The sequence below is a fragment of the Sphaerodactylus townsendi genome, linkage group LG06, assembly GCF_021028975.2.
Source record: "Sphaerodactylus townsendi isolate TG3544 linkage group LG06, MPM_Stown_v2.3, whole genome shotgun sequence".
Taxonomy (NCBI): Eukaryota; Metazoa; Chordata; class Lepidosauria; order Squamata; family Sphaerodactylidae; genus Sphaerodactylus; species Sphaerodactylus townsendi.
The window spans coordinates 106,763,565-106,791,534 of NC_059430.1; the positions used below are offsets into that span (position 1 = coordinate 106,763,565).

Sequence of the window (27,970 nt, forward strand, 5' to 3'; positions counted from 1 at the left end):
GGTGACCCCCAACCCTAACATTTATCCATTTTACAGGTGGAGAACACTGATGCAGAGAGTTTTAAGACGACCCCTGTGAAAGGGTCGTTGGACCCCCAAAGGGGTCCCATCCCCCAGGTCGAGAACCACTGTGGTAGAGGAAGCTTGTGCTCTGGATGAGTGAGTTTTCAGGGGCCAGGGGGAGTCCACATTGGTCTTGGCTTAGGTTATTGTGATTGCTGAAACCATCTACCTGGAAAGTGTTTAGGATAAAACCTGATCCTCTTTGTTTTTTTCCTTAAAACATATGAAGAGGCTTCTTGTCCTCCTAAATGTCACAGTACAGGGTGAATAAAACAACACTCTTCTTATGTCTAATGAGTGCGAACATTTTTCTGCAAATGTTTGAGCTTTGGAGAAGAAATGTAGGCAAGGTGTTATCCTGAGCAGTATGGAATTTGGACACTACTTTGTGGAGGGGGGGGCTCAAAGCTGGGATGTAAAACTACTTAGTCCTGGTGGAGCTGAAGAAAAGGGGGGTACAAGAGCAGCGCCCACAGCTCTCATCACCTGGGCCAATGTGATGGCCGCTAATAATGGCCTTAAATGAGAAGAACGACAAATTGAAAGGCGCTATTGATTCGACAGTTGCACAGATGTTGCGCAAGAACAAAAGATAAACTTTGTTGGGGCATGCATGGTTTTTAGGAGGTTACAGATTATTAAGATCTTTCAAAAACTTTTTGAATGTTGGTGAGAGAACACTATGGAAGAGTCCAACCCAACACGAAAAACAAAGATTGTGGCCATGTGAACCTTTCCTGAGGATGTCAATAAATCTGCATCCTTATGACCCAATAAATATTTAAAAACCTGAGGAAGTGAGGCGCTCTCTACCCTAACGGAATGCTGACAGACCCACTCAGAAACATAGCACCACTTGGCATTGTACGACTTCCTTGTCAAGAGCTTCCTGCCTGAGACAGGAAGACCTCTGTTACTTTGAACACTACTGTTGGATCAGCCATGCTCTCAAGTGGAAGGGAGGACCCATCGTAGTGAACCCAAGTGGAGGGAGGACCCATCGTAGTGAGTGGCCTGTTGGTTAATAAGTCCTCCTCCAAGGGAAGAGTCCTGAATGCCCCTTGTGGTAGTTTCCACGGTGTTGTGAAACATACTCTTTTGGGCCAGTAGAAAGCAATATTCAGGTAGTTGTGTCTACTTGAGTATTCAGGTAGTTGTGTCTACTTTCAACTTTGACTCAACCTTGTGAAGCAAGAGGAAAGTGGGAAAGACAGGACAGGGTACCCCAGCAACAGTGCTGGAAAGCATCCTCAATCAGTTTTTGTCCAGTGATGACGGGAATAGAAATGGTTACCTTTGGTTTTCTGTGAAGTGGCAGAAATCTCTGGTAAAAGTAAAGTTTCCCCTTCAGTCATGTCTGATGCTGGGGTACCACTGCAAGCAGTGATTTTATAGGAAAGCCTCTTTTGTGGGGTAGTTTGCCATTGCTTTCCCCGGCTATTCTTTACCCCCTAGCAATGAGCTAGGTACTCATTTACCGACCAAGGAATGGATGGATGGCTGAGTTGACCATGAGCCAGCTGCCAGGATATCTGACCCACAGAGGACTCGAACTCCTGACCATGTGAGTGGCAGTGCAAGCACTGAACCACTATGCCACGCAGCTCCTAAATCTCTGGTAGGATGCCCCTATTCTTTGAAAATCAGCTCTAGGTAGTGACGGTTGAGAGACCATTTGTGGTCTACCCCTGTGTCTGCTTGTGTCTACTGCCACATTGCTCTTTCTGGCCACATGGATTTATGTTAGGAAGACTTGATTCTGGATGGCTCTCACCTTTTCCAGAGGTAGATAGGCCCTCTTGGCAGAGGAATTCAAATGAGCCCCAATGAATCCAATAAGTTGAGCAGGCTCTAGGTGTGATTTGTCATGATTAATAACTCTTCTAGGTTGTTAACAAGTGAAGAGCACTGTTGAAGAAGAGCATTGCATGAGTGATCTACAAAGAGCCAACCATTCAAATAAAGATCAATGCAACACCCTTGTAACTTCAGATGTCCCACTGCTTCCTTAACACACTTTACAAAAATCCTTGGGGCTGTGACTAACACAAATGGCAGGTCAGTAAACATATAAGAATGACCTTTACAGTTAGACACGAATCTTCTACAAACCTTCATATAAAGCTATGTGAAAATATGTGCTCTTGAGGCCAAGGCCCACAAACCATGCGCTCATACTTGAAAGTGGCAATACATCACGCCACTGAATGACATTCTAAACCTATGGAACCCCAGGAATTGATTGAATTGCCTTAGGTCCATGGTTGGTCTCCCCCTCTTCCTTTTGTTGTTTATTAAGAATATATCTGGAATATAAATTTTGATGACTTTCAGGTAAGCGAACTAGTTCATTGCACATTTAGTCAACAAGTTGGATACCTCTTGTTATAACTGAGTTGGGTGGCGGGAGGAGCCTTCAGTCAAAGGACGTGCAAGATAAGTTATAACTGAGTTGGGTGGCGGGAGGAGCCTTCAGTCAAAGGACATGCAAGATAAGGAGGCAGGGATTTGAATACCAAAAAGAAACTGTTCATAATTATGGAAAGGACCCATCTATCTTTGGTAGCTAACTTCCATTTCTCAACAAAATAGACAACCTGTTGTCAAAGCAGGACTTAGGGCCTGTTCATGTAGTTGATCTCTCTCATGGAGATCTCTCTCATGGAAGCTAATCCCTGGGAGACTGACTCCCATCTTTGCTCTTGTGCATGTGTAACCCCCATGCTCAGAACGGGTTGACCCAGAAAGGGGTGGAGACTCAAAGCAGCAGAAGGCTGCAGAGCTCTTTGGAGGAGACAAGGCTACCAGACTCAGACCTTGATTTCTATAAGCCCTTAACACCTTGTTAAGGTAACTGCAATGTTGTTGGGAACTACTGGGAAGGTGGTAGTTTATTTTTGCTATGTTGTAAATGTTGGAGTTTATTGTTTCAGGGTTTTTTGTGGTTGTAATGGGTGAGAGTTCTCCTGGAAACCTTCATCATGTTGAATCCTGTTCATCAAGCCATTGGAGTCTTCAGGAGTCAACCCACTTGCAAAGAAGAATTGGACTTGGCAGTATCAGTAGACTGTAAATTTAAGGACTTGAAAATGCAACCTGAACAGGACTTGAAGTGTGATGTTAAATGTTGATGTTTAATGTTATGTGTTAAGAAAGTAAACCATTTTGGTTTTTTAAAAAAATTGTTGTTGCAAACTCATTCCAAGTTCTGCCCCACAGAACCCACAGATAGAGGTTACACATGCCCTGAGAATGCTTCCCTTGCTGGAAAGGCAGAAAAGCTGAGCAAAAGTAACTCTGGTACTGCTGATACTTTGGAGGGTAGTACCTAAATGGTTTATATTGCTGATACTGTTAGATGTGTTTTTGAAAATCTTAACTGCGGACTTGATAAGTAAGTGTACCTCTTCTTGCTTACATTTCTGTTAAACAAAACTGGAGTTTAGGATTGCTTCCTGAAATGTGAATGGTCTTAACACTCCAGAGAAGAGGAGAAAGATGTTTCATTTTTTAAAGAAGCAAAAACTTGATATTGTAGCAATACAAGGAACACACACAAGGAAAAAAGATGTGAAATTATCGAATAACTCAGTTCTAAGTAAAGACTTTCTTCTATTGACATGAAGAAAAATGGTATTGCTTCATACATTAATCCCAAATTAAGCCAAACTTAAGTTGTGAATGATGATTTAGGAAGATTTTTAGGAGTAGGATACAAAACCATTAATTGTACCCAGTGAAAATAAAACCAGTTTTTATTCTGAGGAACCATTTGCTGGATCTGTGAATCCTTCTTTTATGGACAGAAGTGTGGGAAATCAGACCTGATTCTCCAGATTAGAGTCCACCATTCTTAACCACTACACCATACTGGTTGTCTTAATGCAAGTTACTTACATTTTTATTTTATTTTGTATGCAATAAAGTTATTTGCTCATACTCTCTTTCTTCATAATTTCATTTTAGAGTATCCCTACTGAGATCCACCCCGGTATACAGAGACTACAAGGTCTCATGTTATTTCTTTTTGGAACCTTTTAAAAACTAATTTTCCCTTCTCTAGGTCCAGTCCATCCATATATATATATATATGGATGGATATATATGGATAGATATATATGGATTATATATATATTTTTGTGTTCCTTTCAGATTCTGGGCAGATCCCTTAAGAGTGCACCTACTGCTGTAAATAGCTCCTGTTTATCTGGTAGGACTGCTCAAGGACCTGAGATACCATATGAGGAGGGACATAGAAAGCTCACATCCTTTCAACTGCTGCTCTAGTTAAGTCTCCTGGGAGCTGCAATTTATTTGCTGAAGAACAGTTCGCAATTTTCTTACCAGTAATTTTCTTACCTGTAATTTTAAATTATCTATGCTGGTCTTGATGGGTAAGGAATCAGTTGGAGCAAGGAAAGAAACAAAGCAATTCCATTTGGATTGCTGGCTTGGTTATCATATTACATTTACCGTGTAGGTTCAATAGGAATCACAGGGGGCAAGGATTAAAAAATTTAATCCCCTAATTCACAAACAGCAGTCAACTAATTGCAGTTTAATTGTCAGTTCATTGAAGATTGGAGAGGATACTGCATGCCTTGTTGGTTACCATCAGCTCTGTAGGTTTCAAAAGCTCCGCTGTCAGTTTGTATGATGTCTTTCTGGTAAGCAGAACATGGGAAGTCAATAGGCAATAATGGCAACATCATTGGAGTAAAGGAAGAAGAAGAGTTGGGTTTATATCCCTCCTTTCTCTCCTGTAGGTGACTCAAAGGGGCTTTCAAACTCCTTTCCCTTCCCCCCCTCACAGCAAACACCCTGTGAGGTAGGTGTGGCTGAGATGTGACTAGCTCAAGGTCACCCAGCTGGCATGTGTTGGGAGTGCACCGACTAATCTGAATTCCCCAGATCAGCCTCCACAGCTCAAGCGGCAGAGTGGGGAATCAAACCCAGTTTCTCCAGATTAGAGTGCACCTGCTCTTAGCCACTGTGCTGCCGCTTCTCCACTGTTGCTTCAAAAAGGTGGGTTTGAAGGCGAGGCAAACTGGCATTTGGAAGAACTTTCCTCTTCAAGTTACCAAAACCTTATTTAGAAACTTGGCAAGCAGGTGAGACTTTTATTTCCATATTGCAATGCGTAGCAGAAGTGTGGGGGGAAAATACCCTTGATGGGGTTGTCTGAAGTATCCGCTTGTGATAACTACATCTGGGAATCAATGGGGAAAGCAGTTCGTCCACTGTGAAATTGTGTTACGCCTATTTACATTGCTGGATCCAAGCCAGCCATTAGCAGGCAGCTTCAACAAAACATATGTGGCAAACAGCAGGTAAAGAGAACTTCATTGTTCAGAAACAGTAGATCTGTGAGCAGGGGACCAGCCACGGTCTCCCTGCTTTGTTTGTGAGTGGGTGGCTGCTTGATGCCTGAAAACTGGATTCCGATTTGATACAACGAAAATGTTCTTGTGAGTTTGAGCATAACGTCCAGCCAGGAAGCCGTGCTCGGCACTAGCACAGGAAAGAAGAACTCGCAAATAAGTTTCTGTGGCAAGAAAGGTAGATTTCACAAGGTATCAAGTTGTATTTTTATCATTTACGTATTTTGGTTGTGGAAGTTTATGATAAATGCAATTGGGAAGGTTTAACTGGAGATATGAAATGCAAAATACAAGGGTGGGAATGCAAGGGTGATTTCTGACTAATCTTGGGGCAAACTTGTTTGCGTTTTGAAGACCTCCATTACAAGCAGAGGTGAAGAGGCCATCAGTAATCTTTATTTGTTTCTGTATCACAGACCCAAGTTGTCTTGTGAGGTTTTTAAAAATTAACTGGTAGTCATAAGTGAAATGGAACTGAGCATTAGGGCTTTGTAACTTGACTTTCTTGCCCCTATTGCTGCTAATGGTATAGGTATAGACGTTCTACCCATGGTCCACTATGGGTAGAAATCTTTGGGTGGCAATTGATGGGCTGGGTATGTGTATGGGGGGTTGTGTTATCTGTCAGTTTTTGTAATCCTGTGTGACACCCATATAGATGATTTGACTTAAAAACTGCCACAGGTTCTTTTTTAGCATCCCAAAGAGACCTCTTCTTTCTACTCTTGCCTCATTCCTTGCCCTTTCTAGCCTTCCTAGTTTTTGGAAAGAACTTTCAAACTTATTAGATAGGATCTTTGCTGCTCGCTATTTGGATGCTGCCCCAATCACACATTTTTTGTACCGGAACTCCTAATTTGACCACCTCTTTGAGTTTGTTATAGCTTTTTGAAAGGAAAAGTAGTTGGATGGCTGGGGGGCACCTTGTTCAGGGGCTGATAAAATTGAAATTGAAGTTGCTTGAAATTTGAGGGATCTTTAGCAGACAGGCAGCTCTAGGATTCCTGCAAATTTGGTGTCACTCAGCGTATTATTCCCATGTTTTCTTTATTTTATCCTGTTCAGTCAATGTATTTCCATACTGATCTTTTAAACCCTTGGTGTGGTTTAAATTTCCTTTTGAATTCTTTAATCTTGTGGCACAGATCCAGTGGTGGGATTCAGCAGGTTTGCACCACTTCGGCAGAACTGGTTATTAAAATGGTACTTGTAAACAACCAGTTGTTAAATTATTTGAATCCCACCACCGGAACTGGTTGTTAAATTATTTGAATCCCACCACTGCACAGATCCCTTCTTCATCGTTTTCTTGTTCTATTTTTTTTTACTCTGGTAATTATAATAATTATAATAAAAAGAGTAATAAAACATGAAATATACATGTAAACTTAACAACAGACCTTTACAGATAAAAGCAACAGAAATACACCTGTGTAAAAAAGTGTATCTTGGTATTTGCCATATTCTAAATTTTATAAAGCCTTTCTTATCAATTATTATTATTCTTTTAAGATTATTCTTTTAAAATTATTCTTTTAAGTTTAACCTTCTTTTTAAAAAGGTACCTGCTAGACACTGAATAATTTGACTACACACTGAACATCAACAATTAAAGAAATACTGTAAATTATCTTACTTTCTTCATTAAAATAATTAAAATCTTTTACCATCAATATTAATATAAAAACAATAATATAATATAAGACAGTATACCCCATATATTTAAGTTAACATAGAGCTCTCCACCAGGCATATGGTTCAGGGAGATATGACGCAATCTGGCCTCCCCCTGTACCATCCAGTCCACCACCAGTCCTTCAAATGGATTGTATGTTGTTTCTGCCATCTTGCATTACTAAATGAGCATATAGTAGCTACTTTTGAATGTCTTATTGCATATACAATGAAAGGGGGAGAGACAGCGTACTGAGCCCTTTGGGGGAGGGCGGTATATAAATCGAACCAATAAATAAATAAATAAATAAAACCAACTAACTAATTAAAAATCTTTCACCTCTTGCCATTTAAATTTCCCTTGTGTATTAATCATTTCTTTAGCAATTGTGCTGTTGTTATTTTTTTCACATTTCTATCATAATAGGCGTCCAATAGTGACATTAATGGTGAAACTGGGGAGCTTAGTCTTTTATATGTTTTTATTCAAATATCCATAAGCCCATTTCTTATTACATGGGTGTAATAAACACTTCATCTGGCCTTCTTACTCTGTCCATAAAAATCATTCCTACATTGAACTCTGCAGTTGCCAATTTAATAATTCTTTGTTCTGGATTTTTAATCCAATCTGATATCCAGACCAGTCCTGCAGCCTGATAATACAACTTAATATTAGTTAATAGGTTGAGAGAACTGACTGTCTGACATGGTAGAGTCCTCCCTCCTACCATCTCTGCGTCCTTTGCTTTTCTACTCTAAAATAATAATTTTATATAACATGTTCCACTACTCAAAGTTACCAGGTGGGAACATACTGTATGTATGGTAGTATGGCTCCTGTAATTTTACCAAACTAATTTACATGAACTTTCTTTATAGAGAAATTTAATAACAAGTATAAAAGAAGGTCCTCCTCCAAACCTTTGATTTGCCAAAGGTTTGATTTGCCTCCAAACCTTTGATTTGCCTGCAGGACAAACACGGCTTGAGAAGATTGCATAGTAAAAGGTGTCAATTGAGACAAATCTGGTGCCAAACATATTTTTGGACCTGCAATTTATAACTTAAAATTAACTATCTTAGCCATCACTGGGACTCTTCACTCAACGCTGTATTTACATGTATTTCTGGTATATATTATGGGTACACGTAGTTAATGGTCTCACTCTAGTTTTCTTGCATTTTACATAATTCACTTCCAGTCTGCACTGGCTGTTTTGTAGACTCTTGATCACACCCTTCATAGTAAAGATCCACCCTGCAGCTGGAGAATTGTGGTGTTCTAGCCTATGAAAGTTATATGCTGTTAGTTTATAAGGTGCCACAAGATATTACTTTCGCATCCCAAGAATTCCCAGTGAACATCCATATTTGAAATTAAGAATTTTTTTGTTGTCAATGTGTTTTATCTTGATCATCATGTTAACTCATTCTATTTCCTTTTTGCAGTTCACCCTGGCTTTATTTACAGAAAGCAGGCTATGAACAAATTAACCAAGATTTGGGCCAAACACAAACCATGGGTTGTGTTTGTTGTCACCTGTAAGTTCACGTCCATCGCCATCATATTTTACTGGCGAATCACCAGTGGCCCCAAAGACAAGACCTGGCTCTACAGCTTGCCTAGCGATTATAAATGTCCCCTCGCTGCACCTTCTATCTCTCCTCCATCTGCCTGGTCTTCTCTTTTGCCGAAGAATGTATACTTTCTGGAGACCTCAGAACAAACCAAACCCAACTTTCTGTTTATGTGCTCTGTTGAATCAGCAGCCAGAGTTCACCCAGAAGCCAAAATTATTGTACTTATGAAGGGCATGGCAAAGCAAAATTTTACTTTACCAAACTGCTTGGGCATTTCCTTGTTCAGGTGTTTCAGTAATATCGAAATCAAGCCTTTGGACATGAAGGACATTTTAATGGACACTCCCCTGGCTAACTGGTACTCAGTTGCGCAACAGAGATGGGAACCTTTTTTCTTGCCTGTTCTTTCTGATGCCTGCCGATTAGCCGTCATGTGGAAATTTGGAGGAATCTATTTAGACACAGATGTCATTGTCTTTAAGAGTTTAAAAAACCTCACCAACACGCTTGGTATCCAGAGCAAATATTTACTGAATGGGGCTTTCCTCTCTTTTGCACCAAGACATAGATTCATAGAGCTCTGTATGCAAGACTTTGTGGCCAATTACAGCAGATGGATCTGGGGAAACCAGGGCCCACAACTCTTCACCCGGGTGTTTAAGAAATGGTGTTCCATTCGGAGCCTCCAGAGCAGCAAAGGGTGCAGAGGTGTCACTGTTCTTCCGCAAGAAGCCTTTTATCCCATTCGTTGGCAGGACTGGAGGAAATATTTTGAAGAGATCAAAGCATCAGAGCTTTCACAGCTGTTCAAACATACCTATGCAGCCCATGTCTGGCACAAGAAAAGTCAAGGGATGCAACTTGATATCACCTCTAAAGCGTTACTAGCTCAGTTGTATGGCCAGTATTGTCCCTCAACCTATGAGCTAATGAAGCGTTTTCAATAAAGTTTTTGCACACATCCTACAGGCAGTGCCCAAAATCTGTCTGTTTCTTCAGGTGGTGTGTGTACTTACAGAAGACAAAACTTACACAAAATAGTATTTGCCAGCTGAGTTTTTTTAAAAAAGAGCAAAATCAAGAGAAATCAAGTGACATCTGTAAGACAAACCAAGCTTATTCCAGCAGAAGTGTTTGGCATAGAAAATCTTTTTAGGGGCTCTGACAAGCCTTTTTTTCCCTACTGAGGGGACACACACCACTTCCTAAGATTTTGGGGCTCTAGGTTCATGTTGAATTATAAACCTCCCCCTCAGTTTCCAGATATTCTATATGTAGCAAGTGTGTAGGTTTTGGGTTCACTGGTGTGAGATAAGTTTTGTGGTCAGAAGGTGATTATTGAGATCACTGAAACTCAGAGGCGTTTCTAGGCGAACTGGAGCCCATGGGCAAAACCTGAGTTTGGCGCCCCCCCCCCCCCCCATGGGCGGCCACCCTCTCCCCACCATAATGATTTTTTACACCAGGTCATTTCTAAATCATCATCACATTATAGAAAATGCCCCAACTCACAAATTGGAACACAGCAATAGTCCATGCCACTCAGCAGAAATCAAAATTTTTGACAACATTCTCAAAATGCTTTTAAAATGTTTTATTACTGCTGTGAAAACTCTTATGGCGTTGGGGTGCTGTGTGGTTTCCGGGCTGTATGGCTGTGTTCTAGCAGCATTCTCTCCTGACGTTTCATCAGTTTCTTCATCAGTAAGCATAACTTACAAACAATCTACAGACCCACTAAGAAAATTCAACAAATGCTACATTCAGCAAAGGATAAGAGGGATCCTCTAGCTTCTGCAGGAGTCTACCGCATACCATGTAGCTGTGGACAAGTCTACATAGGAACCACCAAATGTAGTGCTCAGACACGAATCAAAGAACACGAAAGGCACTGCAGACTATTTCAGCCAGAAAAATCAGCAATAGCAGAACACATAATAAACCAACCTGGACCCACAGAATATTATTTGAAAACACAGAAAATTTCCCTGGACCACTCCTGACAACCCACTATGTCCAGATCATTACACAGAGAAGCCATTGAGAATCCCACAGAAGCACATGGACAATTTCAACAGAAAGAGGGAAAGAAACCATGAAAATGAACAGAATTTGGCTGCCAGTTTTAGAAAACAAAAAACACTAGGAGTCAAGGAACCAGTGACTAATCAGCTCCACACAGAACACAGGATGACTATAGACAATCCAAAGGGAGACAAAGGCCAGACTACTTCCTATTCAGATGCATGCTTCACTCTATGTGACCTTGTTATCTCCATTTGTTACTCACATGCTACACTTCACTGTTACTCTCTTGCCAGACCACTCCTATTCAGATGCCCTCACCTATTGACCTTTACTCACAGGTATATATACTCCACTTGCTTTCCTTTCCTACTATCAGATCCTCTTAAGATGCCAGCCACAGATGCAGGCGAAACATCAGGAGAGAATGCTGCTAGAACACGGCCATACAGCCCGGAAACCACACAGCACCCCAGTGATTCCGGCCGTGAAAGCCTTCGACAATATCTTATGGTGTTATATCCAGCACCTCCAATATCCTGAACTAAAAAGAGGAACACCAATACGAGGGTTAGTCTTTCGGACAATGTGATATTATGTAAAAATTTATATCTTGACATCATTATTATATGTAATAAAGACCAATTGGGCCTGTGCTTCTTTTAAAAAAAATGCTATTAAAGGTTTTTTATTCTGAATTGTCATTTTAACTGTTTTCCAATGCTCTCTACTGAAGATATTTCTGACACACCAAAACGTCATAGGTGAAACTTTCCAACCACTTACTTGTATGGCATGATAAAAATTCTCTAGTCGATATACAATAAACAACAACAACAACAACGAACTTGTCAGGTAATTTTGACTGAGAGTTATATAACCCAAGAGCACCCAGGCAGCCTTAAAGCAGGCACTCAATTGTGCCTTTGATTTTCTTGTAAGGTGTTCACAGTACCTGTGCATGAAAGCCTCCCCGTTTAAAAGTACCTGAAAAACAACTGAGTGCTATTTGTCAATAACGAGGGTGTCAGGCAGCATACCCTGCATTGACGGAACTCGTATCTTTTGGCCACGCTTTGTAAGTTCTCCAAGGCTCAAGTTTGAAGCAGAAACAAAATTAATATAACCAGGGGGGTAGGGCGGGATATAAATACAACACAAATACATATTATTTTGAAATTATCTAAAATACTGCAAACATGTCTAAAGCTGTCTCTTCAAATGCACAAAATTCAAACCAAGGAACAGATGCGCTGAGATGACAAAAGTCTTCATCACTGGTCAAACCAGAAGCACATCCCTTCTTCTTAGATCTTCACAGAGGTCGAATCCCCACTACCGTCTTAGCCAGGTTGTGTTCTGGAACACAAACTAACCAGGTTTGAGGGACGACCTCCCTGGTCGAATCCCCACTACCATCTTAGCCAGGTTTCAGAACACATTCCTGTACTGTGAGAGCCCATTGGAAACATGTACCAGGAGTGTGTGGCTGTCCCTGCAAAGCACACAGTACAGATGATCCTGTAGCATGTGAACTGACACATGCATGGATTTTCCACATGAGTATAGCTTCTATTCATGTGGACCAGAACTCTGCTTTTCTTGATTGCCCAACTCAGACATTACAGTATCATGTGTATCATGTTCCCAAGATGTGCAACTGGTGGGCTTCCAGATTCATGAATGGAACACCACCAGAATGTCTGGGGTTGCTAGGTTCCCGAGGTAGAGAGTCAAAGCTCTTTATTGGTGTTAAAGGGACTACGGATAGCCCAACACAACTACATACCTCACACAGCCCTGGGTCAATAACTGCCCCTCCTGTTTAGCTTTCGGATGTGCCTTGTTGAAACAAACAAACAAACCTAAATTATGTTTCTCTCCGTTCTCAGAATCTGGATTTCTGAATGGAGGAAGATTCATGGTGTCTCAAATGCACAGCTACATAAATGTATATGCACATAAACACTCAGGTATTTGGCAGCCCGCAGCCGGTCCCTTTGTACACCACACCTACAGGTAGAACTCTTGACAACAGTTTGCAGGACAGTTCTGGTTTGCTGATCATAACTATTTTATTATCCTCTTGACCTTCTTCCAAAGAGCTCAGAGCAGTGGCTTTATACTCTGTTTCATCTTTACAACAACTTGGTAAAGTAGGTTGGGTGAGAAAAAGTGATAAACCCAAAGTCACCCGGTGACTTTAATGACTGAGCAAGCAAGGATTTGAACCTGAGTTTACCTGGCTCTAGTCCAACACTACAACTACTACTCTAAACCAGCTCACAAGTGAGCTCTAACCAAACTCCTGACTTTTCAAATAGTGCAAGGCACGCTATGGCAGACTGCAGGATTAGGATTAGATGCAGAGCAGACAGAATAGAGCCTTCTGCAGAACCTTATGAAGGAGCTCAAGCAACAATTTTTCACACGGAAGCAGGGTTGTCACAAGTATATTTTTCATCTGTCAAGTGAAGGAGACTGTGATACGTTCAGCCAGAATGGAAATGTAACTTCACCGGAAAGAGCAACGCAGAGCAGGCATGTGGTTTAGTTTTATTCTGAATGGTGGAAATTTGTGAGTCACACAAGGCTCTTCTTCAGAAAATTCCTCCTGAACAACCGGAAACATTCAGTAGAACACAATTACCGGTAGTTGTTATTGCTGTACTAATTGCTAGTAGTAACTAAACTGAGTCTGGTCACCTTTCCTTTACTCAGCAGTGATTACTCAGTTGCAAGATGAAAAAAGGAAGGTTGGAGATACAGTAGGGGTTTTTTTTAAAAAAAAAGAGAAAGAGAACTGAAACTTGTTTAGAAAGCTATCAGGTGTTCAAATGTATCCACTGGTCAAACAGGTTTTGCAAGCTTTAGAAGCAATACAAAACCCTTCCCACAAAATTTGTTTAGTGGAGATGAAATTTTGAATGGCAGTCTCTTTTTCTAACTTCAATTCAAGGTGAAATGGATGTTTTATTAGGTTACTTGATAGACCCTTACAGCAAGAAAAGATACCAGTGTTGGGCTTGTACTGCAACACCCAAATTCAAATGCCTCTTCCAGCTCATCCTACCTCATGGGACTGTTATGAAGATGAAATAGGATTCCTACATGGTCATGCTGCCTCAAAAACAAGACAGAAATATCATGAGGAAGAGTAATAAGTTTTCCACCAAAGATATAATCAGCTTATGGAATTTGTAGCCATGAGATGCTTTGATAGTTGCTAGCACAGAGAGCTTAAAAGAAGGAAAATATGTGGCAAGTGAAATGTCTGTCAATGTCCTTTGAATGGATCCTCTATCTTCAGAGGCAGCAGGAATTTAAAAAAATAGATAATCTATGCTGAAAAAAAGTTTGGAAATGCACCAACTACTGCTAGCACCAAGGATGGAGTATGAGTTTGCTTAGAGACACCTACATCTGAAAGGAACCAGGCTCCTGAACTGTAAGGGTCCTCTGCCAAACTGTACCAGCTAAACAGTCCATCTCAGCACTCTGAGGGGCCAGGAAGACAAAGCTATCTCCTTGTTGGACTCCAAGTACAATGTCAACAAATCTGGGGAAATTTGGGAGGTGCCTGCTGTCAGGGGTGCAATTGTTAAGCTAGTAGCACCAAAATTTCCGGGTATCTTTAGGAGACTCTCCTGATGATACCACCCAGGTTTGGTGAAGTTTGGTTTGGGAAATCCAAAGTTATGGACCCTCAAAGGTGTAGCCCACAGCTCCTATTAGCTCCTATTGGAAACAATGGGGAATGGGGCACCCTCTTTGGGAGTCTATAACTTTGGACCCCCTGAACCAATTCTCACCAAACCTGGATGGTATCATCAGGATAGTCTCCCGGAAAATCCCTGAAATTGTGGTGCTGCTAGACCAGGGGTAGGGAACCTGCGGCTCTCCAGATGTTCAGGAACTACAATTCCCATCAGCCCCTACCAGCATGGCCAATTGGCCATGCTGAGGCAGGCTGATGGGTGGTCCCAGGTGGAGAAACCGCCAGGTCCTATGCCTAGACAAAGGCTTCTGACCCCTGCAGGTACCAAAAACTGAAAATACACTAAAAAATACAAAAGCAGCACAAACCCTGTTAATCCTAAATTTTTTGCTTGTGCCCCACATGATGACCAGGTAATGGGGGCACCCAGGGTTGTCTGACTCCCCATCTCCCCACTTGTAGATGCTTTTTTTACCCCCCTGCATGTCTTGGGGACCCACAAAAAATTACAGGAGCAGCTATTCAATTACCGCAATCTTTGCTTACTTCCCTCTCCCCATACATCTTGCAATCTCTCACTCTTTCTGCCTCCTGCCATCCCTTTTCTTACTCTCTTCTCTATGTCTGTCACTTTCTCTTTCCACCCCTCCCCACTACTCTTTCTGCCTCCATCACTTTCCCAGTGAGATGCGCTGGCCTCCAATCTGGAGAACCAGGTTCGATTCCTCACTCCTCTACACCAACGGCAGACTTTGATCTGGTAACTTGATTTGTTTTCCCACTCCCCCACATGAAGCCTGTTGGGTGACCTTGGGCTGGTCACAATTCTCTCTGAACTCTCTTAGGTTTACGTACCTCACATGGAGTCTGTTGTAGGGACAGGAAGGGAAGGAGTTTGAGTCTTCTTACAGCATAGAAAGGTGATGTATAAATCCAAACTCTTCTTCTGCTCTCAACTGCCCACCTGCCTCCTGCACCCCACAGGATCAGTGGCAACAACAGCTGTCCTGGAATCATCATGGATTTCCCAACTACAGAGATCAGTTCCCCTTAGGGTTGTCAGCTCCAAGTTGGGAAATTCCTGAAGATTGGGGTTGGAGCCTTGGAAGAATGAGGTTCGGGAGGGGAAGACAAATCAGCAGGATATAATACCATAGAACTCAACCCCCAAAGCAGCCATTTTCTCCACCTGATCTGTCTCATCTGGAGAGGAACTGGAATTCTGAGTGATGTCTGACTTTCACCTGGAGGTTGGCAACAGTAGTTCCCCTGGAGGATGAGGCTGCCTTGGAGGGACGAATTCATGCCATTATACCCTTATGAGATCCCTCCCCTCTCAAAACCCCACTTTCCTCAGGCTCCACCCCTCAAATCTCCAGGAATTTCCCAATTTGGAGATGGCAACCCTATCTAACACCCAACCTACCTTTTATCTGCAGCCTCTACCTTGGAGAACAATGGCCTTTCTCCATAGTGGAGAGCAACGCACTGTTTATATTAGTTCCCTCTCCTCCTTATCCACACAACAACTCTGTACAGTAGGTTAGGTTGCAAGTATGTGACTGGTCATAACCATCCAGTGAACTTCCACAGCAAGGTGGGGATTTGAACCTGGGCCTCTCAGCCCCTGTTCTGAAGCTTTACACCATGCTGGCTTTTATAGAAGGCTGCTTTTGAACAAGTAGCAAGCAGCCGGGCTTAGTGGATTCACGCAAGCCTAGTGGTCTCATGTCACGCAGAAGTTGCTTCCAGACCTAGGGTTGCCAGTCTCTTGGACCAAGCGAGATCTTGGTCCAGAAGATCTCTGGAGACAGAATCAACAGCTGCCTTGAGATCGAGAAAGGCAGCACATAATTTTGATTTGTTCTTCAGTGTATATTTATAGATGATGGCATTCAAAACTGTACAATGGTCCAAAATAGCCCTTACATGTTTAAATCTGATCTGGTCAGGGCCAATTATGTTGTGCTCAGATCAGCAGTTTATTAAGTAAATGGTCTGCGTAGAACTTCCCTGTAATCGAAGGAAGGCTTATGGGACAATAATTTACAGGGGGTGTACAGCCCTCCTCCTTAAAAATTAGAACTATGATTGTCGAAGGCTTTCACGGCCGGAATCACTGGGGTGCTGTGTGGTTTCCGGGCTGTATGGCCGTGTTCTAGCAGCATTCTCTCCTGACGTTTCGCCTGCATCTGTGGCTGGCATCTTCAGATCCTCTGAAGATGCCAATACAATCTGAAGCTAACATCAGAGAACTCTTCTTAAAGCTCTGACTCCTAATGCCTAAGACTCTCAATTATACCCTGTCCCATACAGCAAGTATAATTCCTGTTTTATCAACTAAGGTGAATAAGCATGCTAATATAGGAGCCCACCAGTCTGTGAATGTCTTAAATAGCTCCAGAGGGTGAGAATCAGACCCAGGTGATTTATTACACTTCAATTGGTCAATGAGCCCCCTAACTTCTGCTGTGGAAACGGGACCATTAGGGAGTTCTCTCAATTGGTATGAGATTGCTTACTTTTGGGATCATGGGGTTGTCTCTAAAGAGCTATGTAAAATAATTATACCACTCAGAGCAAGAGACTCAAATGGGTAGCGAATTAGTTGATTGAAATGCACCAGATGTGGCTGAGTAATAGTGGCAAGGAGCTACATCTGTCCAGCAGATAAGTCATATAAGAAAGTTGCTGTTGCTTCGCTTAACTATTATCCCTACTCACTCACCCAGTCAACAAATTGAGCATGTGGTCTGGATATGGAAGAGGCGACGCTGCTGCAGATGGCACTATAATTGAGTTGGCTCTACCAGTGGGGCAAGGCAGTTGTTTGTGCTGAGAAGCTAGGCTAGAGTCAGAAGTTTTATAGCGCAATGACATTGTGCGTTCAACCCTGCTGAGTTGATAGTGCAACTGGATGGCAGGAAATAAAACCATAACATGTTATTTTAAATATTTATTAATTGGACTGGGATTAACAGCCTTTATACAACACAATTTGCATAAATTCTCAAATTACATCCTGCATACAGGATTGTACAAGTATACAATCACAAAACCATGACGTTGATTTTATACACAGTGTGAAAATTGAGCATATTTCTCAATATACAACTTGTTTTACTTTTTTTGTTGTTATTTCCTGTTATGAAACTTTTAGGCTAAACTGTGAACATCATTTTTTTCTTGGAGAATCAGAAATCAAGGAATCATAATTCATTCAAATGAAAAAGAAAATTATCAGACCAGTGCATGCAACAATCATTGTGGAATTATTACATCTCTCCAAGGACTAATAGTTGTGGTTGCTTTTTAGTTTTATTGTTGATGGTAGATTCCCCAGCCCACATGAGGTACATTGTCTGAACGCATGATGGCACATATGCCATTCAGGGATTGCTGAACACCTGGGCACACCAACCAACTATACAAGATAAGGTCAACTTTTATTGACACAGACATGCTTCAAACATGATGGGGTTTGGAATCCAAACTTTCTTTTGCTTTTTAATACAAAATGTATATTTACAAGATAACAAATTAAGAAAACAGCTTCCTTTCACGTCTTATTTCATGTTTTTATATATATATATCTATGTATAGCATATAATTTTAAAATCCATGGGTGTGTTATTTGTCAACAGAACGTGGAAAAATCATATAATTTAAAGAGAAAGTATCCAGTTTTTATTGTTTCCATCTAATAGTAATATATCTCAAGAACTGCATTGAAAATTGGCCAGAAATGAATGAAAATAGAATGTCAGTGTATACATACATTTCCTTTCTGCTTTACACTTCAAAGATTTGGTTACTCATATTCACTATTTCCCTCTCATATACATTTATGTATGTACATATATGGACACTCAAAGAACTGCAGAACATTCGACAGTAGTTGTGAAGATAAATTGCCTGAATCATATTATGCATTAATCAAATAAAAAGATAAAAATATACTTAACATCTGTATGGTATTTCCAAGAAACAAAATGCTAATTAAACAATTTTCTATCGAGCTTGCTTGCATACGATATAGGAGGCGTTTACATTTTCTTCACCCTTAGAGGATGAAGCAGTATCGGCTGGTTACCAGCTACAGCTCTCACCCCCATCTCACACCATCCCGAACAGTCAAACTGTTTCACAGTTAAGTATCCAGAAAATTACTGACAATGAGGTTTCTGATTTAGAATCTATATAGAAATCTCCCATATGCTCCTCCTGGTATACATATTAAGCAATAGTGAAATAACATTACAAAAAGTAGTCAATAATAAAGAAACAGCATTCATTTTTTCTCCTGGATACTGTCCCTTTAAAGGAATAACAGACTGGCTCAACAACATTCTTCACAGAAACGTGGACTTTGGATCAAGAAAAATAATGCAAGATCTGGCTACTGCACAGTGGAATGCAGAAGAGAAATTACCCCCATTAGAGAAACAATCCCTGCCACTTGTCAATACACACAAAAAACTGTGCTTTAGCTCAGATTTCAAGCATGTTTTCAATGTAAGAACGCATTCTGTAGGATACAACTTTTCTCTCCAGCTCAGCAGACTTGGAGGTAAATATCACTCTTGTGCGAGCCACAATCTTTATTCTAAAAGAAAGCCACTACCTGATTTCCATTCCATCTTTCCAAGTATTGTGCTGTCTAAGCACTTCTGACATATAAAAGTCCCACAAAATGAGATTATTTAAAAAAAGGAAAACTAAAAAAAATGCTGAAATAGCTATACATTTTTAAAATACCCAAAGTCTCTATGTGAGTTTATTTCTTTAAAAAAAATGCCAGAAGAAGGATTTCGTCATTTTCATTCATAACAAGACTGCATTTAAACGTGATTCATTGTTGCATAGAATTATCCCAGCACAACCCAGACATTTAATCAAAATGAAAACTGGAGGCATCATCTAGTCTCAGCGATGATGCCGCGCATGTGGACCACACGTATATTTATTGTAGTGGGGTGGAACAAACCAGTGCCTATAGAAACCACTTTCCCTAACAGCTACTACCTCAGGCTCTGATTCCCACATACAATAAACATGGCCCCCAGAGTTTAGGCTCTGCCCCAACCGGCTGCTTTGAGTCAGCCTTGGAACCAAGGCCTTTAGCCATTGGCTGAGGAAGGCAGTTGTTGAGGTAGAAGCCGTAGAAGCCTGTGGAAAACCCTGGCAATCCTGATATGAAGCTTTCATTGCTTGTGCTTGCATGCTTTACTCTACCCACAGATCTATGTGTCGCAGTCTGGTTAAGGAAAGGCCGCCGGCTTCCTTGTAAGCCTCCCGCCAGTTTTTGCTGCTACTGGAAATCTCCATGGCAGCTGTAACAGGATCCAACTATCCAGTTGAATGCCATATATAATTTGCTTACTAATTGAACCTGGATGTTTGAGGGAAGTACAGATCCAATGACACATCTCTTCTTTTGCCGTTGTTTTCAATAATGTAAATGTAGTTATGATGCAGAAGATAATTTGCACGAGGCACAGCACCTTGCTGTGGGGGAGGGAAGGATTGAAACTGAAATAATTGCTAGGAAATGGGTAATGAACTGAGATCCTCTCCCAACCAAATGCAATGAAAATAATATACTCAGCATTCAAAGGTCAAATTGGTTATTCATTTGGGTTGTAACTGATTTGGTGAAAACAGTGTGTTCCAGTGCATTTTTGAGGAATTTATTTTCCAGAACTGAGATATTTTCCTCCTGCTAAACATTTGGAATTAAAACTGACCATGAATCTGATGTCATGTTGCCTCTCTTTTATTTAGGATCTTCTCTGATTTTGTTATGAAAACAAGTTATGCTGTCATTTGAAATAAAATTGTATGGTCTTCTTGGGCACTTGCTTGTACAAATTTGCTGACTGTGCCTGAGATGTTCAGTTCTTGAGATAAAACTAAAAAGCCAATCAGTTTAGTAAAGGACAGTCACATTAGTTGTTGTAGGAATTTTTTTTATTTCACTTAACCTCTAAAAAGTCACCATCTTCGCCCCATTTCTCAAGCCTCTATAAACACTTCTTTTCCGTGATGATGGATGCTGCTGGACTCATCATCTTAAAAGCAAGATTTGGCCTTATGCTGCGGAAGTGGTTCCTCCAAGACCTTAATCTTCCCAAGTGAAAAAACTCATTTGCTTGTGAACAAAGATACCCGTACACTCTTTTCATGGTTACATATGTCCATGAGAAAGCCAGTCTGTAAGGAAACTTCACATCAAAGCCAAGCAAAAGGTGCAGCTGAGATTAACTAAATAGGTGCTGAGAATTCCACTTGGACTAATTGAACATTTTGAGAGACCAACCCCTTCAAGTTCACATAGGCAAGACAGATTAGTCAAAGCAACAATATTCATTCCAGCACTTGGAAAAGCCCTTATTGTAAAGTACTACCTCAGAAAGGTAGGCTAAACTATCGTCAGTCTCTTTTCCTGAGATGGTGCCAAATTATCCCACAAATTAGTCTTCCCCTTCCAAAATAGCGGCTTCTGTGCTTTTTATACTTCACATTTCAAGGTGGTCATTTCACAGTTCTAATACAGAAATTATCGTTTCGAACTTATCATCCATTGCATATTACTAATGATATGAAAAAGAATTGTTTAATCATTTCAAATGAAGTATTTTGCCCCTTGGCCTTTCTGGAGCATCATCTATAGACAGTCACCAGACAGTCTGAAGTGAAGAAGAACATGGATGAGTCTTCCCATACGTTGAGAATCGGAAAGGCTTAGGTGCTGTTGCATAAAATGAGCTCTCCTCTGATCACACCAAGACACCAACTGAGACATCTCTCTTCCATGCAGAGATTCCGCCTTCAGCTGCAGCCTGATCCAATATCTGCCTTCAAATGCTTTCTCCTCATAGCCACATAGATTCAAGCATCACAGAGCTCTTTTCAAGCACAGTCACTTTGACTTGTGGGCCCAGGGTGGTATATATTTTTTTGTTTGCTGTGTTTTTAAAATTTCTTTCAAATACAGCAGAACACATAAATAGCCCTGGTGGAAACTTGCTGTTCCTCCTCAGTATTCTGAAAACCTAGCTAAACACAATATCAGACTAGAGTCTTGGAATCACATGGACAGACACCTCAAATGCCTAGCTGCCCTAAGGAGACATGTTTGCTCAATGCGCCTGTGTGGAGCTGACCATAAGTTTGTGCCAGTTTACTATTCTTTTCCTGAGGTCCACTTTGTCAAGCCAGATATATGCCTCACCAATTAAAGTCTTCTTCATAAACTTTCCTCCATTGGAAACAAGGAGAATCTAGAAACAGAAAATAAAGAATAGGTGGGCTATGAGGAAGAGGAAACAGCCAGTGTGAGTTAGCAGTTAGAATATTGGTTTCAGAAGGTAAAGCCACAGAGCTTACTTGGTGACTTGGGGGTTGGCCACTGTCTCTGAACCTAGCTACCTTTTGGCAATAATTCTCCCCCTACAAGTGGCACAGACGTTGCTAGGTGGAAACCTCTGGGCTGCTACTATTCTATCCCTCAAATACATTTTTTGGTTTATGATTAAGAAAATTAGTGGAAGACTCTCAAATAGCAGCAGATGACATATGTTAAAATGGAGAATTACCTGAAGGGAATGTCCGCTTGGATTCAAACTAAATCTAAATGTTTCATTGAATGAAGGTTCTCGGTCATGCCTGCATACTCTTGTTTTCTTCTTCATCACTCTCTTTTGAGTAGCAAGGTTGACAACGTACAGCTTCACATACAGATCTGTTCAAAGAAACAGTTCAACATATCACTCAGAAGTCTGTTAATCCACTGCATGCTGGTAGGCCAAAAATAGTAGGGGCAGTGGGAAAATCCCTTAGTTATACACGAAAGGTGTAAGTAATGTATATTGTTTGCCAGCCTTACACAGGTCATACAAACAATATTCCCACCCGAGGGCAGGATTGGTATTGCTCAGAGTCCTCAACCAAAATAACAACACAACACTCTTGTCTGTGGGGTAAGATTTTGGCCAGAGCCAAGGAGTTTTATTGACAAAGAATGCAAAGAAGTGTGAGGCGCAGCATGGGATCTGATTTGTGCACTGGGCAGCACGAGTGCTGTCCCCCAGTGAAACATTCCTCCAACCCGCCTGCTGGAGAAAAATAAAACCCGTAAGCGTTCTTCTCTAGCAGGAGGACCCAAGGACCCAAGTAATTTCTAGGAGAAAGTTTGCCACTATCATACAGAGAGAAGGATCAGGATTGTCCAACAAGTAGTGTAATCTAATTAAGTCAGGGAGATTGGGTAAATGTAAAGGAGTAAGATTCACATACTTGGATCTGATTTCCTTGAATCTGAGACGGTGTAGTAATTGGTGGGCCAGAGATTCAACTGAGCCATCATTACATGGGCACAATCAACATTAGCTTCCTACTAATCAAAGAATGCCTTTACTGTCTAACATTACCCATAAAATTGTTATAGATTACATAAATATGGAGGAACACAAAAACATATGGATATGATGTCTTATTAGTATTTAAAAAATGGCAGTTCTTGAAGCATGGACCCCAAGTGCAGAAGTAGGAACAATGTTTACTACAGTTTCTTCAGTTTACCACAGAAGGTATGGGGAAAGAAGAGGTCAACATCATACCCACTTGATCTAGCTGGGTTTCCCTCCCCACTTCTTTACCTGAGGAGCCACTTCATGCATCTGATAAAAAGGGCTCTAGTCCATGAAAACTTGAATCTTGTTCAAGGTGCCACAAGACTAGTTTATTTTATCAGATATTCTATTTATATTATTTTTCTTTGATAGTGTTAAATGGTAGAATTATTGCTATAGATTTATTCTATTTATTTTTTCTGTTTAGGCTGTATTATATCCAAGTCTGAAAAGATATGTGTAAGGTGATGGAAATGACTCCCAGTTGTTTGTAGTTTGTTGACATACTTTGATAGTGTAGGATAGTAGAACAAGTGGTATAGATTGAAAATGTGGCCTCAGGAGGGTCAACATTCTAAATTCTTGGATCCTAGTTAGTTAGCAATGATTGTTCCCCCATTAAGGAAATTTCTTTTAAACCGAAGCAAAGTTCAACTTTCCTGTAATTGGCTATTTCCACACAGCACAAATAAAACATTTTCAGGATGGAAAAAAACATTTTCAGGATGGAAAAAAAATAATTTTGGGGGGTGGAATTCTGCAGTTTCCCCCACCAAAACATTTTATTTCCAGCCTCAAAACGTTTTAAATGAATCCCCTTTTCTAGCGATTCTTTTGACTGAATTTTTTTTTAAAGGCTTCATTTGTGTGCTGTCACTGCAAGGAGGCGAGATAATATTATGGGCACTTGTGAAGTTGCATTCACTTTGATCTTAAAAAACGCTACTTTTTTTTGTATTGTCAGAATCTTTCAAGACTGGAATTAACTGGTTTTTGTGGGTTTTCCAGGCTATATGACCACGGTCTGGTAGTTTTTGCTCCTAATGTTTTGCTCGCATCTATGGATGGCACCTTCAGAGTCATGTCACAGTGAAGGTTTGTTTCTCTCCATGGCACCTTTTTTTCTAGATCAGGGGTCTGCAACCTGCGGCTCTCCAGATGCTCATGGACTACAATTCCCATCAGCCCCTGCCAGTATGGCCAATTGGCCATGCTGGCAGGGGAAGATGGGATTTGTAGTCCATGAACATCTGGAGAGCTTCAAGTTGCAGACCCCTGTCCTAGATCTACATTTCCCCCTGGACCTACATTCTTTCCTAGACCATGCATTTCACTGCAAAGATATTTTCCACTAATAAGAGAACTTGCCCCAAAGTCCTGACTCTGTAAAGGTTACAAGAACACAGTAGTTAATGATGAGTATATATGAATTAATAACTGTAACATCATTTCCATATTAAAATGCTTATGTGCAGCTGGTACCTGGTAAGTGATCTGGAGATTTAAACTTGTATGTGATATTTCTACACTGAAGGATCTCCACTATTAGTTGTTCACCATCTGTCTTCATTTCCTTCTTTAGAGCAATCTTTATTTCACCCACCATCTGGGTTTTACCTGCAAATAAAGGAAAAATTCACATGTGATATAGCAAAGGGAAAATACTTCTGGCTTGCTTCTTTGAAAGAGAGAGAACACTATAATATTTGAATGTTATGTGAGATTTTTCATAAAAATTACACATCAGTCTCCAACTGTATATCCGATATCTTAAGCAAATTAAAGCAGGGTCTTCTGTTAGAACTGTGAGGACCTTCCCCACTTTTCCAGCTGAGAATCCTTAGATATTAGGGTCACACTTTTATTTTGGACTTTGTTGTTTGAATAGACAGCTCCTTTTACAACCTAAGGTCAGGGGATCTGAAACTTGAGGAGTTTCACAAGCCACCTGGGTTCTGCTGTGACATTGGAGAATCTCAGGAACGAGGAAGTGTGTTGCTGGAATTAAAACTGGCTAAATGCAATTTCCATTAGCTCCGTGACACATTTCCCAAGAATAGAAGTTCTTTCAGCACTAAGGATATTATCTAATAACCACATAAACTCTGGTGATGTCTACCCTGCTCAAGGTCAGTGACTTAATCTAGTCAGAAAATTAAGCCATGTCTAATCAAGGAGAACACTTAAATAATTAAGTTGCCCTTCTCCTTAACTTTATTAGTCATTTTTGCCTCACCTGGATCTTTGTGCCCATGCAGATTTGGCTAACAATAGTCTAATCAAGGCAATATTACCAATTTTCCCCAACCAAACACTGAACAGCACTGAACTTTAAACCTGCCACTAAAATTGACACTTTTTATCTTCGCCCAATTGCAAGTCAGGACAGCCAAACCTTCTCTGGGACCAGGTTCCTTCCATTCATAAAAGAAGGAGCTAAAACTCCAGCAAATTGTTCATCAGATCACCAGTCAAGATCTCTACTGGTTACCGAATTTTCCAAGGAAACTTGAAGAACTATGTTTGTATGAAACTGATAAGAACAGGTACTATACTTGATCTTAGCCGATAGGCCGAGAAGCAATATTTTTAATGTGATAAAAGGTCAGGTATGATGCAGACAATAGCTTTCTCTTCTCTCCCCCCCAGACATGAACGTTAACCATAAACTTAAAAATGGAAAGTGTGGGTGTAGATCAAGGGTCTGCAACCTGCAGCTCTCCAGATGTTCATGGACTACAATTCCCATCAGCCCCTGCCAGCATGGCCATGAACATCTGGAGCGCCATAGGTTGGCCACCCCTGGTGTAGATGCACCACAGCTATTGCTTGTCAATGCCTCTGCATTCTCAGCAGCAACAAGAGATACATTGAGAATCATCCCTGTGTGGATGCAAACTTATACCTGAACTAATGCTACATTTTTCCTGGATAACATAGCTGCTTTGGAGAGTGACTGCTTTGGCATTGTATCCCACGGGACCCTCCCTCCTCTAAACTCAAGGCTTTCCATCTTGGGTAACACCCTAAATCTCTGTAGCCCAGAATTATCCAGCCCCTAACACATTGGAGGATATGCACTGGTTCATCAGCAAAGAGAGTAGAAAAATCGTGATGAACTGAATATGCTTAATGGTGGGGTTATAACAGATACGAAGAGAGAACAAAGTGTTGACATTAACAATGTTCAGTAGTAATCATTACCATTTGGGTCTCTCACTGTGATGCTTGATTTGTTGGGATCTGACAAACAGCCTTTGAGAGGTTTTTGTAATCTCAAGCTCTCTGCACTTGGAAGACTAAAAATAGACATCCCATCAACACCACTGTCTGCACTCTTAAAGACTTCAAGCTGGCTGCTTTTTTGCTCCAGTGTCTTGGAGCAATGTGAAGAACAGAATAACATTTTTGAGGCTCACAGTTCCAGACAAGAGAAGATTTGTACAGCTCAAGCTGCAAAAGAATCTAGGAGGCTGAATGTTCTCCAAAAGTCTCCAATGGAAGGAATTAATTACATTACTTTCAGCTGAAGGACCCATGCAGCCAAGACACATCCACAAATTGAGATGAGTCAAACCTACATGCAATGGGACAACTGTGCATCTCTGGTCCATGTGCTCCTACAATATGTGGAGGGAGTCGTGTGAGACCCAGGGGATTATGCTGACCAAGTAAGCATGATTTGCCAGATCTCACAGCTTATCACAGCGGCCATTACGATCACGAAGGCCAGAGAACACATTTAGCCCCTCATCCCTCATTACAGGCCTTTGTTTTTGCTTGTATAAGTCAGTAGCTGTTATACTTTCCTATGGGGAGAAATAAAACACAGCATGCACAAAAGATGTTTGTAACAAAAGGTATCTGTAAAGTTAATGTAACCCCCATGCTCAGAATGGGTTGACCCAGTAAGGGGTGGAGACTCAAAACAGCAGAGGCTGCAGACCTCATGTAGTTGGAGGAGACAAAGCTACCAGACTCGGACCTTGATTTCTATAAGCCCTTAACACCTTGTTAAGGTAACTGCAATGTTGTTGGGAACTACTGGGAAGGTAGTTGTTTATTTTTGCTATGTTGTAAATGTTGGAGTTTATTGTTTCAGGGTTTCTTTTTATGTTTGTAATGGGTGAGAGTTCTCCTGGAAACCTTCATCATGTTGAATCCTGTTCATCAAGCCCTTGGAGTCTTCAGGAGCCAACCCACTTGCAAAGAAGAATTGGACTTGGCAGTATCAGTAGACTGTAAATATAAGGACTTGAAAATGCAACCTGAACAGGACCTTGAAGTGTGATGTTAAATGTTGATGTTATATGTTAAGAAAGTAAACCATTTTGTTTTTAAAAATTGTTGTTGCAAACTCATTCCAAGTTCTGCCCCACAGAACCCACAGATAGAGGTTACATTAACATATTCATTTACCTTCAGATTCTGTTAACCCTACTCCCGGCGGCTTCACTGCTTCTTGGCCATTCTGGTTCATCTTTCCTCTGTTCAAAAATATAATTAAGCATTCTTTAACCTTGAGCTAGTATCTGATTGTAGGTGGTGGTGGTGGTGGTGGGGAGATAGAAGCCACAGGGGTCTCCACATTGGCTGGAATGTACACCTGATTTAGTAGTGGGTATCTTCCCTTCCTATGCTCTGTTTCAACAGGACAACTTAGGTGTGTCTGTTTTAAAAATCTCCAGAGCAGTTTCAACATGCTCTGGGAATATTCTGAGGACACCTCCTTGGCAGTGTCATGTAGCTGAATAATTTCACCAAAATCTGAGGGAGTTCTAGGCTGAAGTTGGGCATAATGTTTGTTCTGTTTCCAACATGAGCCTTCTAGGACTTCTTGCTGAATTCTAACTGCTTAATGTTGTAAGATCGGTCTGTAAGTTTAAAACAAATAAATGAAGGCTGCAATCCCATGCATACTTTACTGGAGATAAGTCCCATTGACTTACTTCTGAGTAAACCTGGCAGGCATGATTGTCTCAAGGGGGAAAGGACATCAGTTTGCTGAAGACTATGCTCCGTCTCACAAAAATATGTTAGTAGATTGTATATTCCTCTGCCACAGAACTCAACATGCTGGACCTTCTTTATTGTAGAATACTCCACCTGGT

General features: G+C 40.9%; 2 protein-coding genes and 1 pseudogene across 4 annotated transcripts in view; 1 reads left to right on the plus strand and 2 right to left on the minus strand.

The window, feature by feature from the left end:
* The first annotated feature begins 5,589 nt into the window (after nt 1-5,589).
* On the plus strand, nt 5,590-10,189 carry A4GALT (alpha 1,4-galactosyltransferase (P blood group)). The gene is made up of 2 exons (XM_048501879.1): nt 5,590-5,636; nt 8,571-10,189. Exon 2 carries the CDS (start codon nt 8,603-8,605, stop codon nt 9,647-9,649), a length of 1,047 nt encoding a protein of 348 aa, XP_048357836.1. The 5' UTR covers nt 5,590-5,636; nt 8,571-8,602; the 3' UTR covers nt 9,650-10,189.
* A 7,199-nt stretch (nt 10,190-17,388) lies between these two features.
* PCLO (piccolo presynaptic cytomatrix protein) overlaps nt 17,389-27,970 on the minus strand; it is a 177,491-nt gene continuing 166,909 nt past the window's right edge. For all 3 annotated transcript variants that reach the window (XM_048501408.1, XM_048501407.1, XM_048501406.1), the window contains 4 exons: nt 27,279-27,346; nt 24,342-24,476; nt 22,044-22,189; nt 17,389-21,728 (listed from right to left, as the gene is read on the minus strand). In XM_048501408.1, the coding sequence (XP_048357365.1) occupies nt 21,588-21,728; nt 22,044-22,189; nt 24,342-24,476; nt 27,279-27,346 (490 nt within the window). In that variant the 3' untranslated portion in view covers nt 17,389-21,587. The remainder of the gene's footprint in view (nt 21,729-22,043; nt 22,190-24,341; nt 24,477-27,278; nt 27,347-27,970) is intronic.
* Nucleotides 25,265-25,444, minus strand: LOC125435973 (annotated as a pseudogene).

Excerpts from the sequence above, each read along its gene's own strand:
- A4GALT (XM_048501879.1), top strand. The coding sequence starts at position 8,603 with ATGAACAAATTAACCAAGATTTGGGCCAAACACAAACCATGGGTTGTG.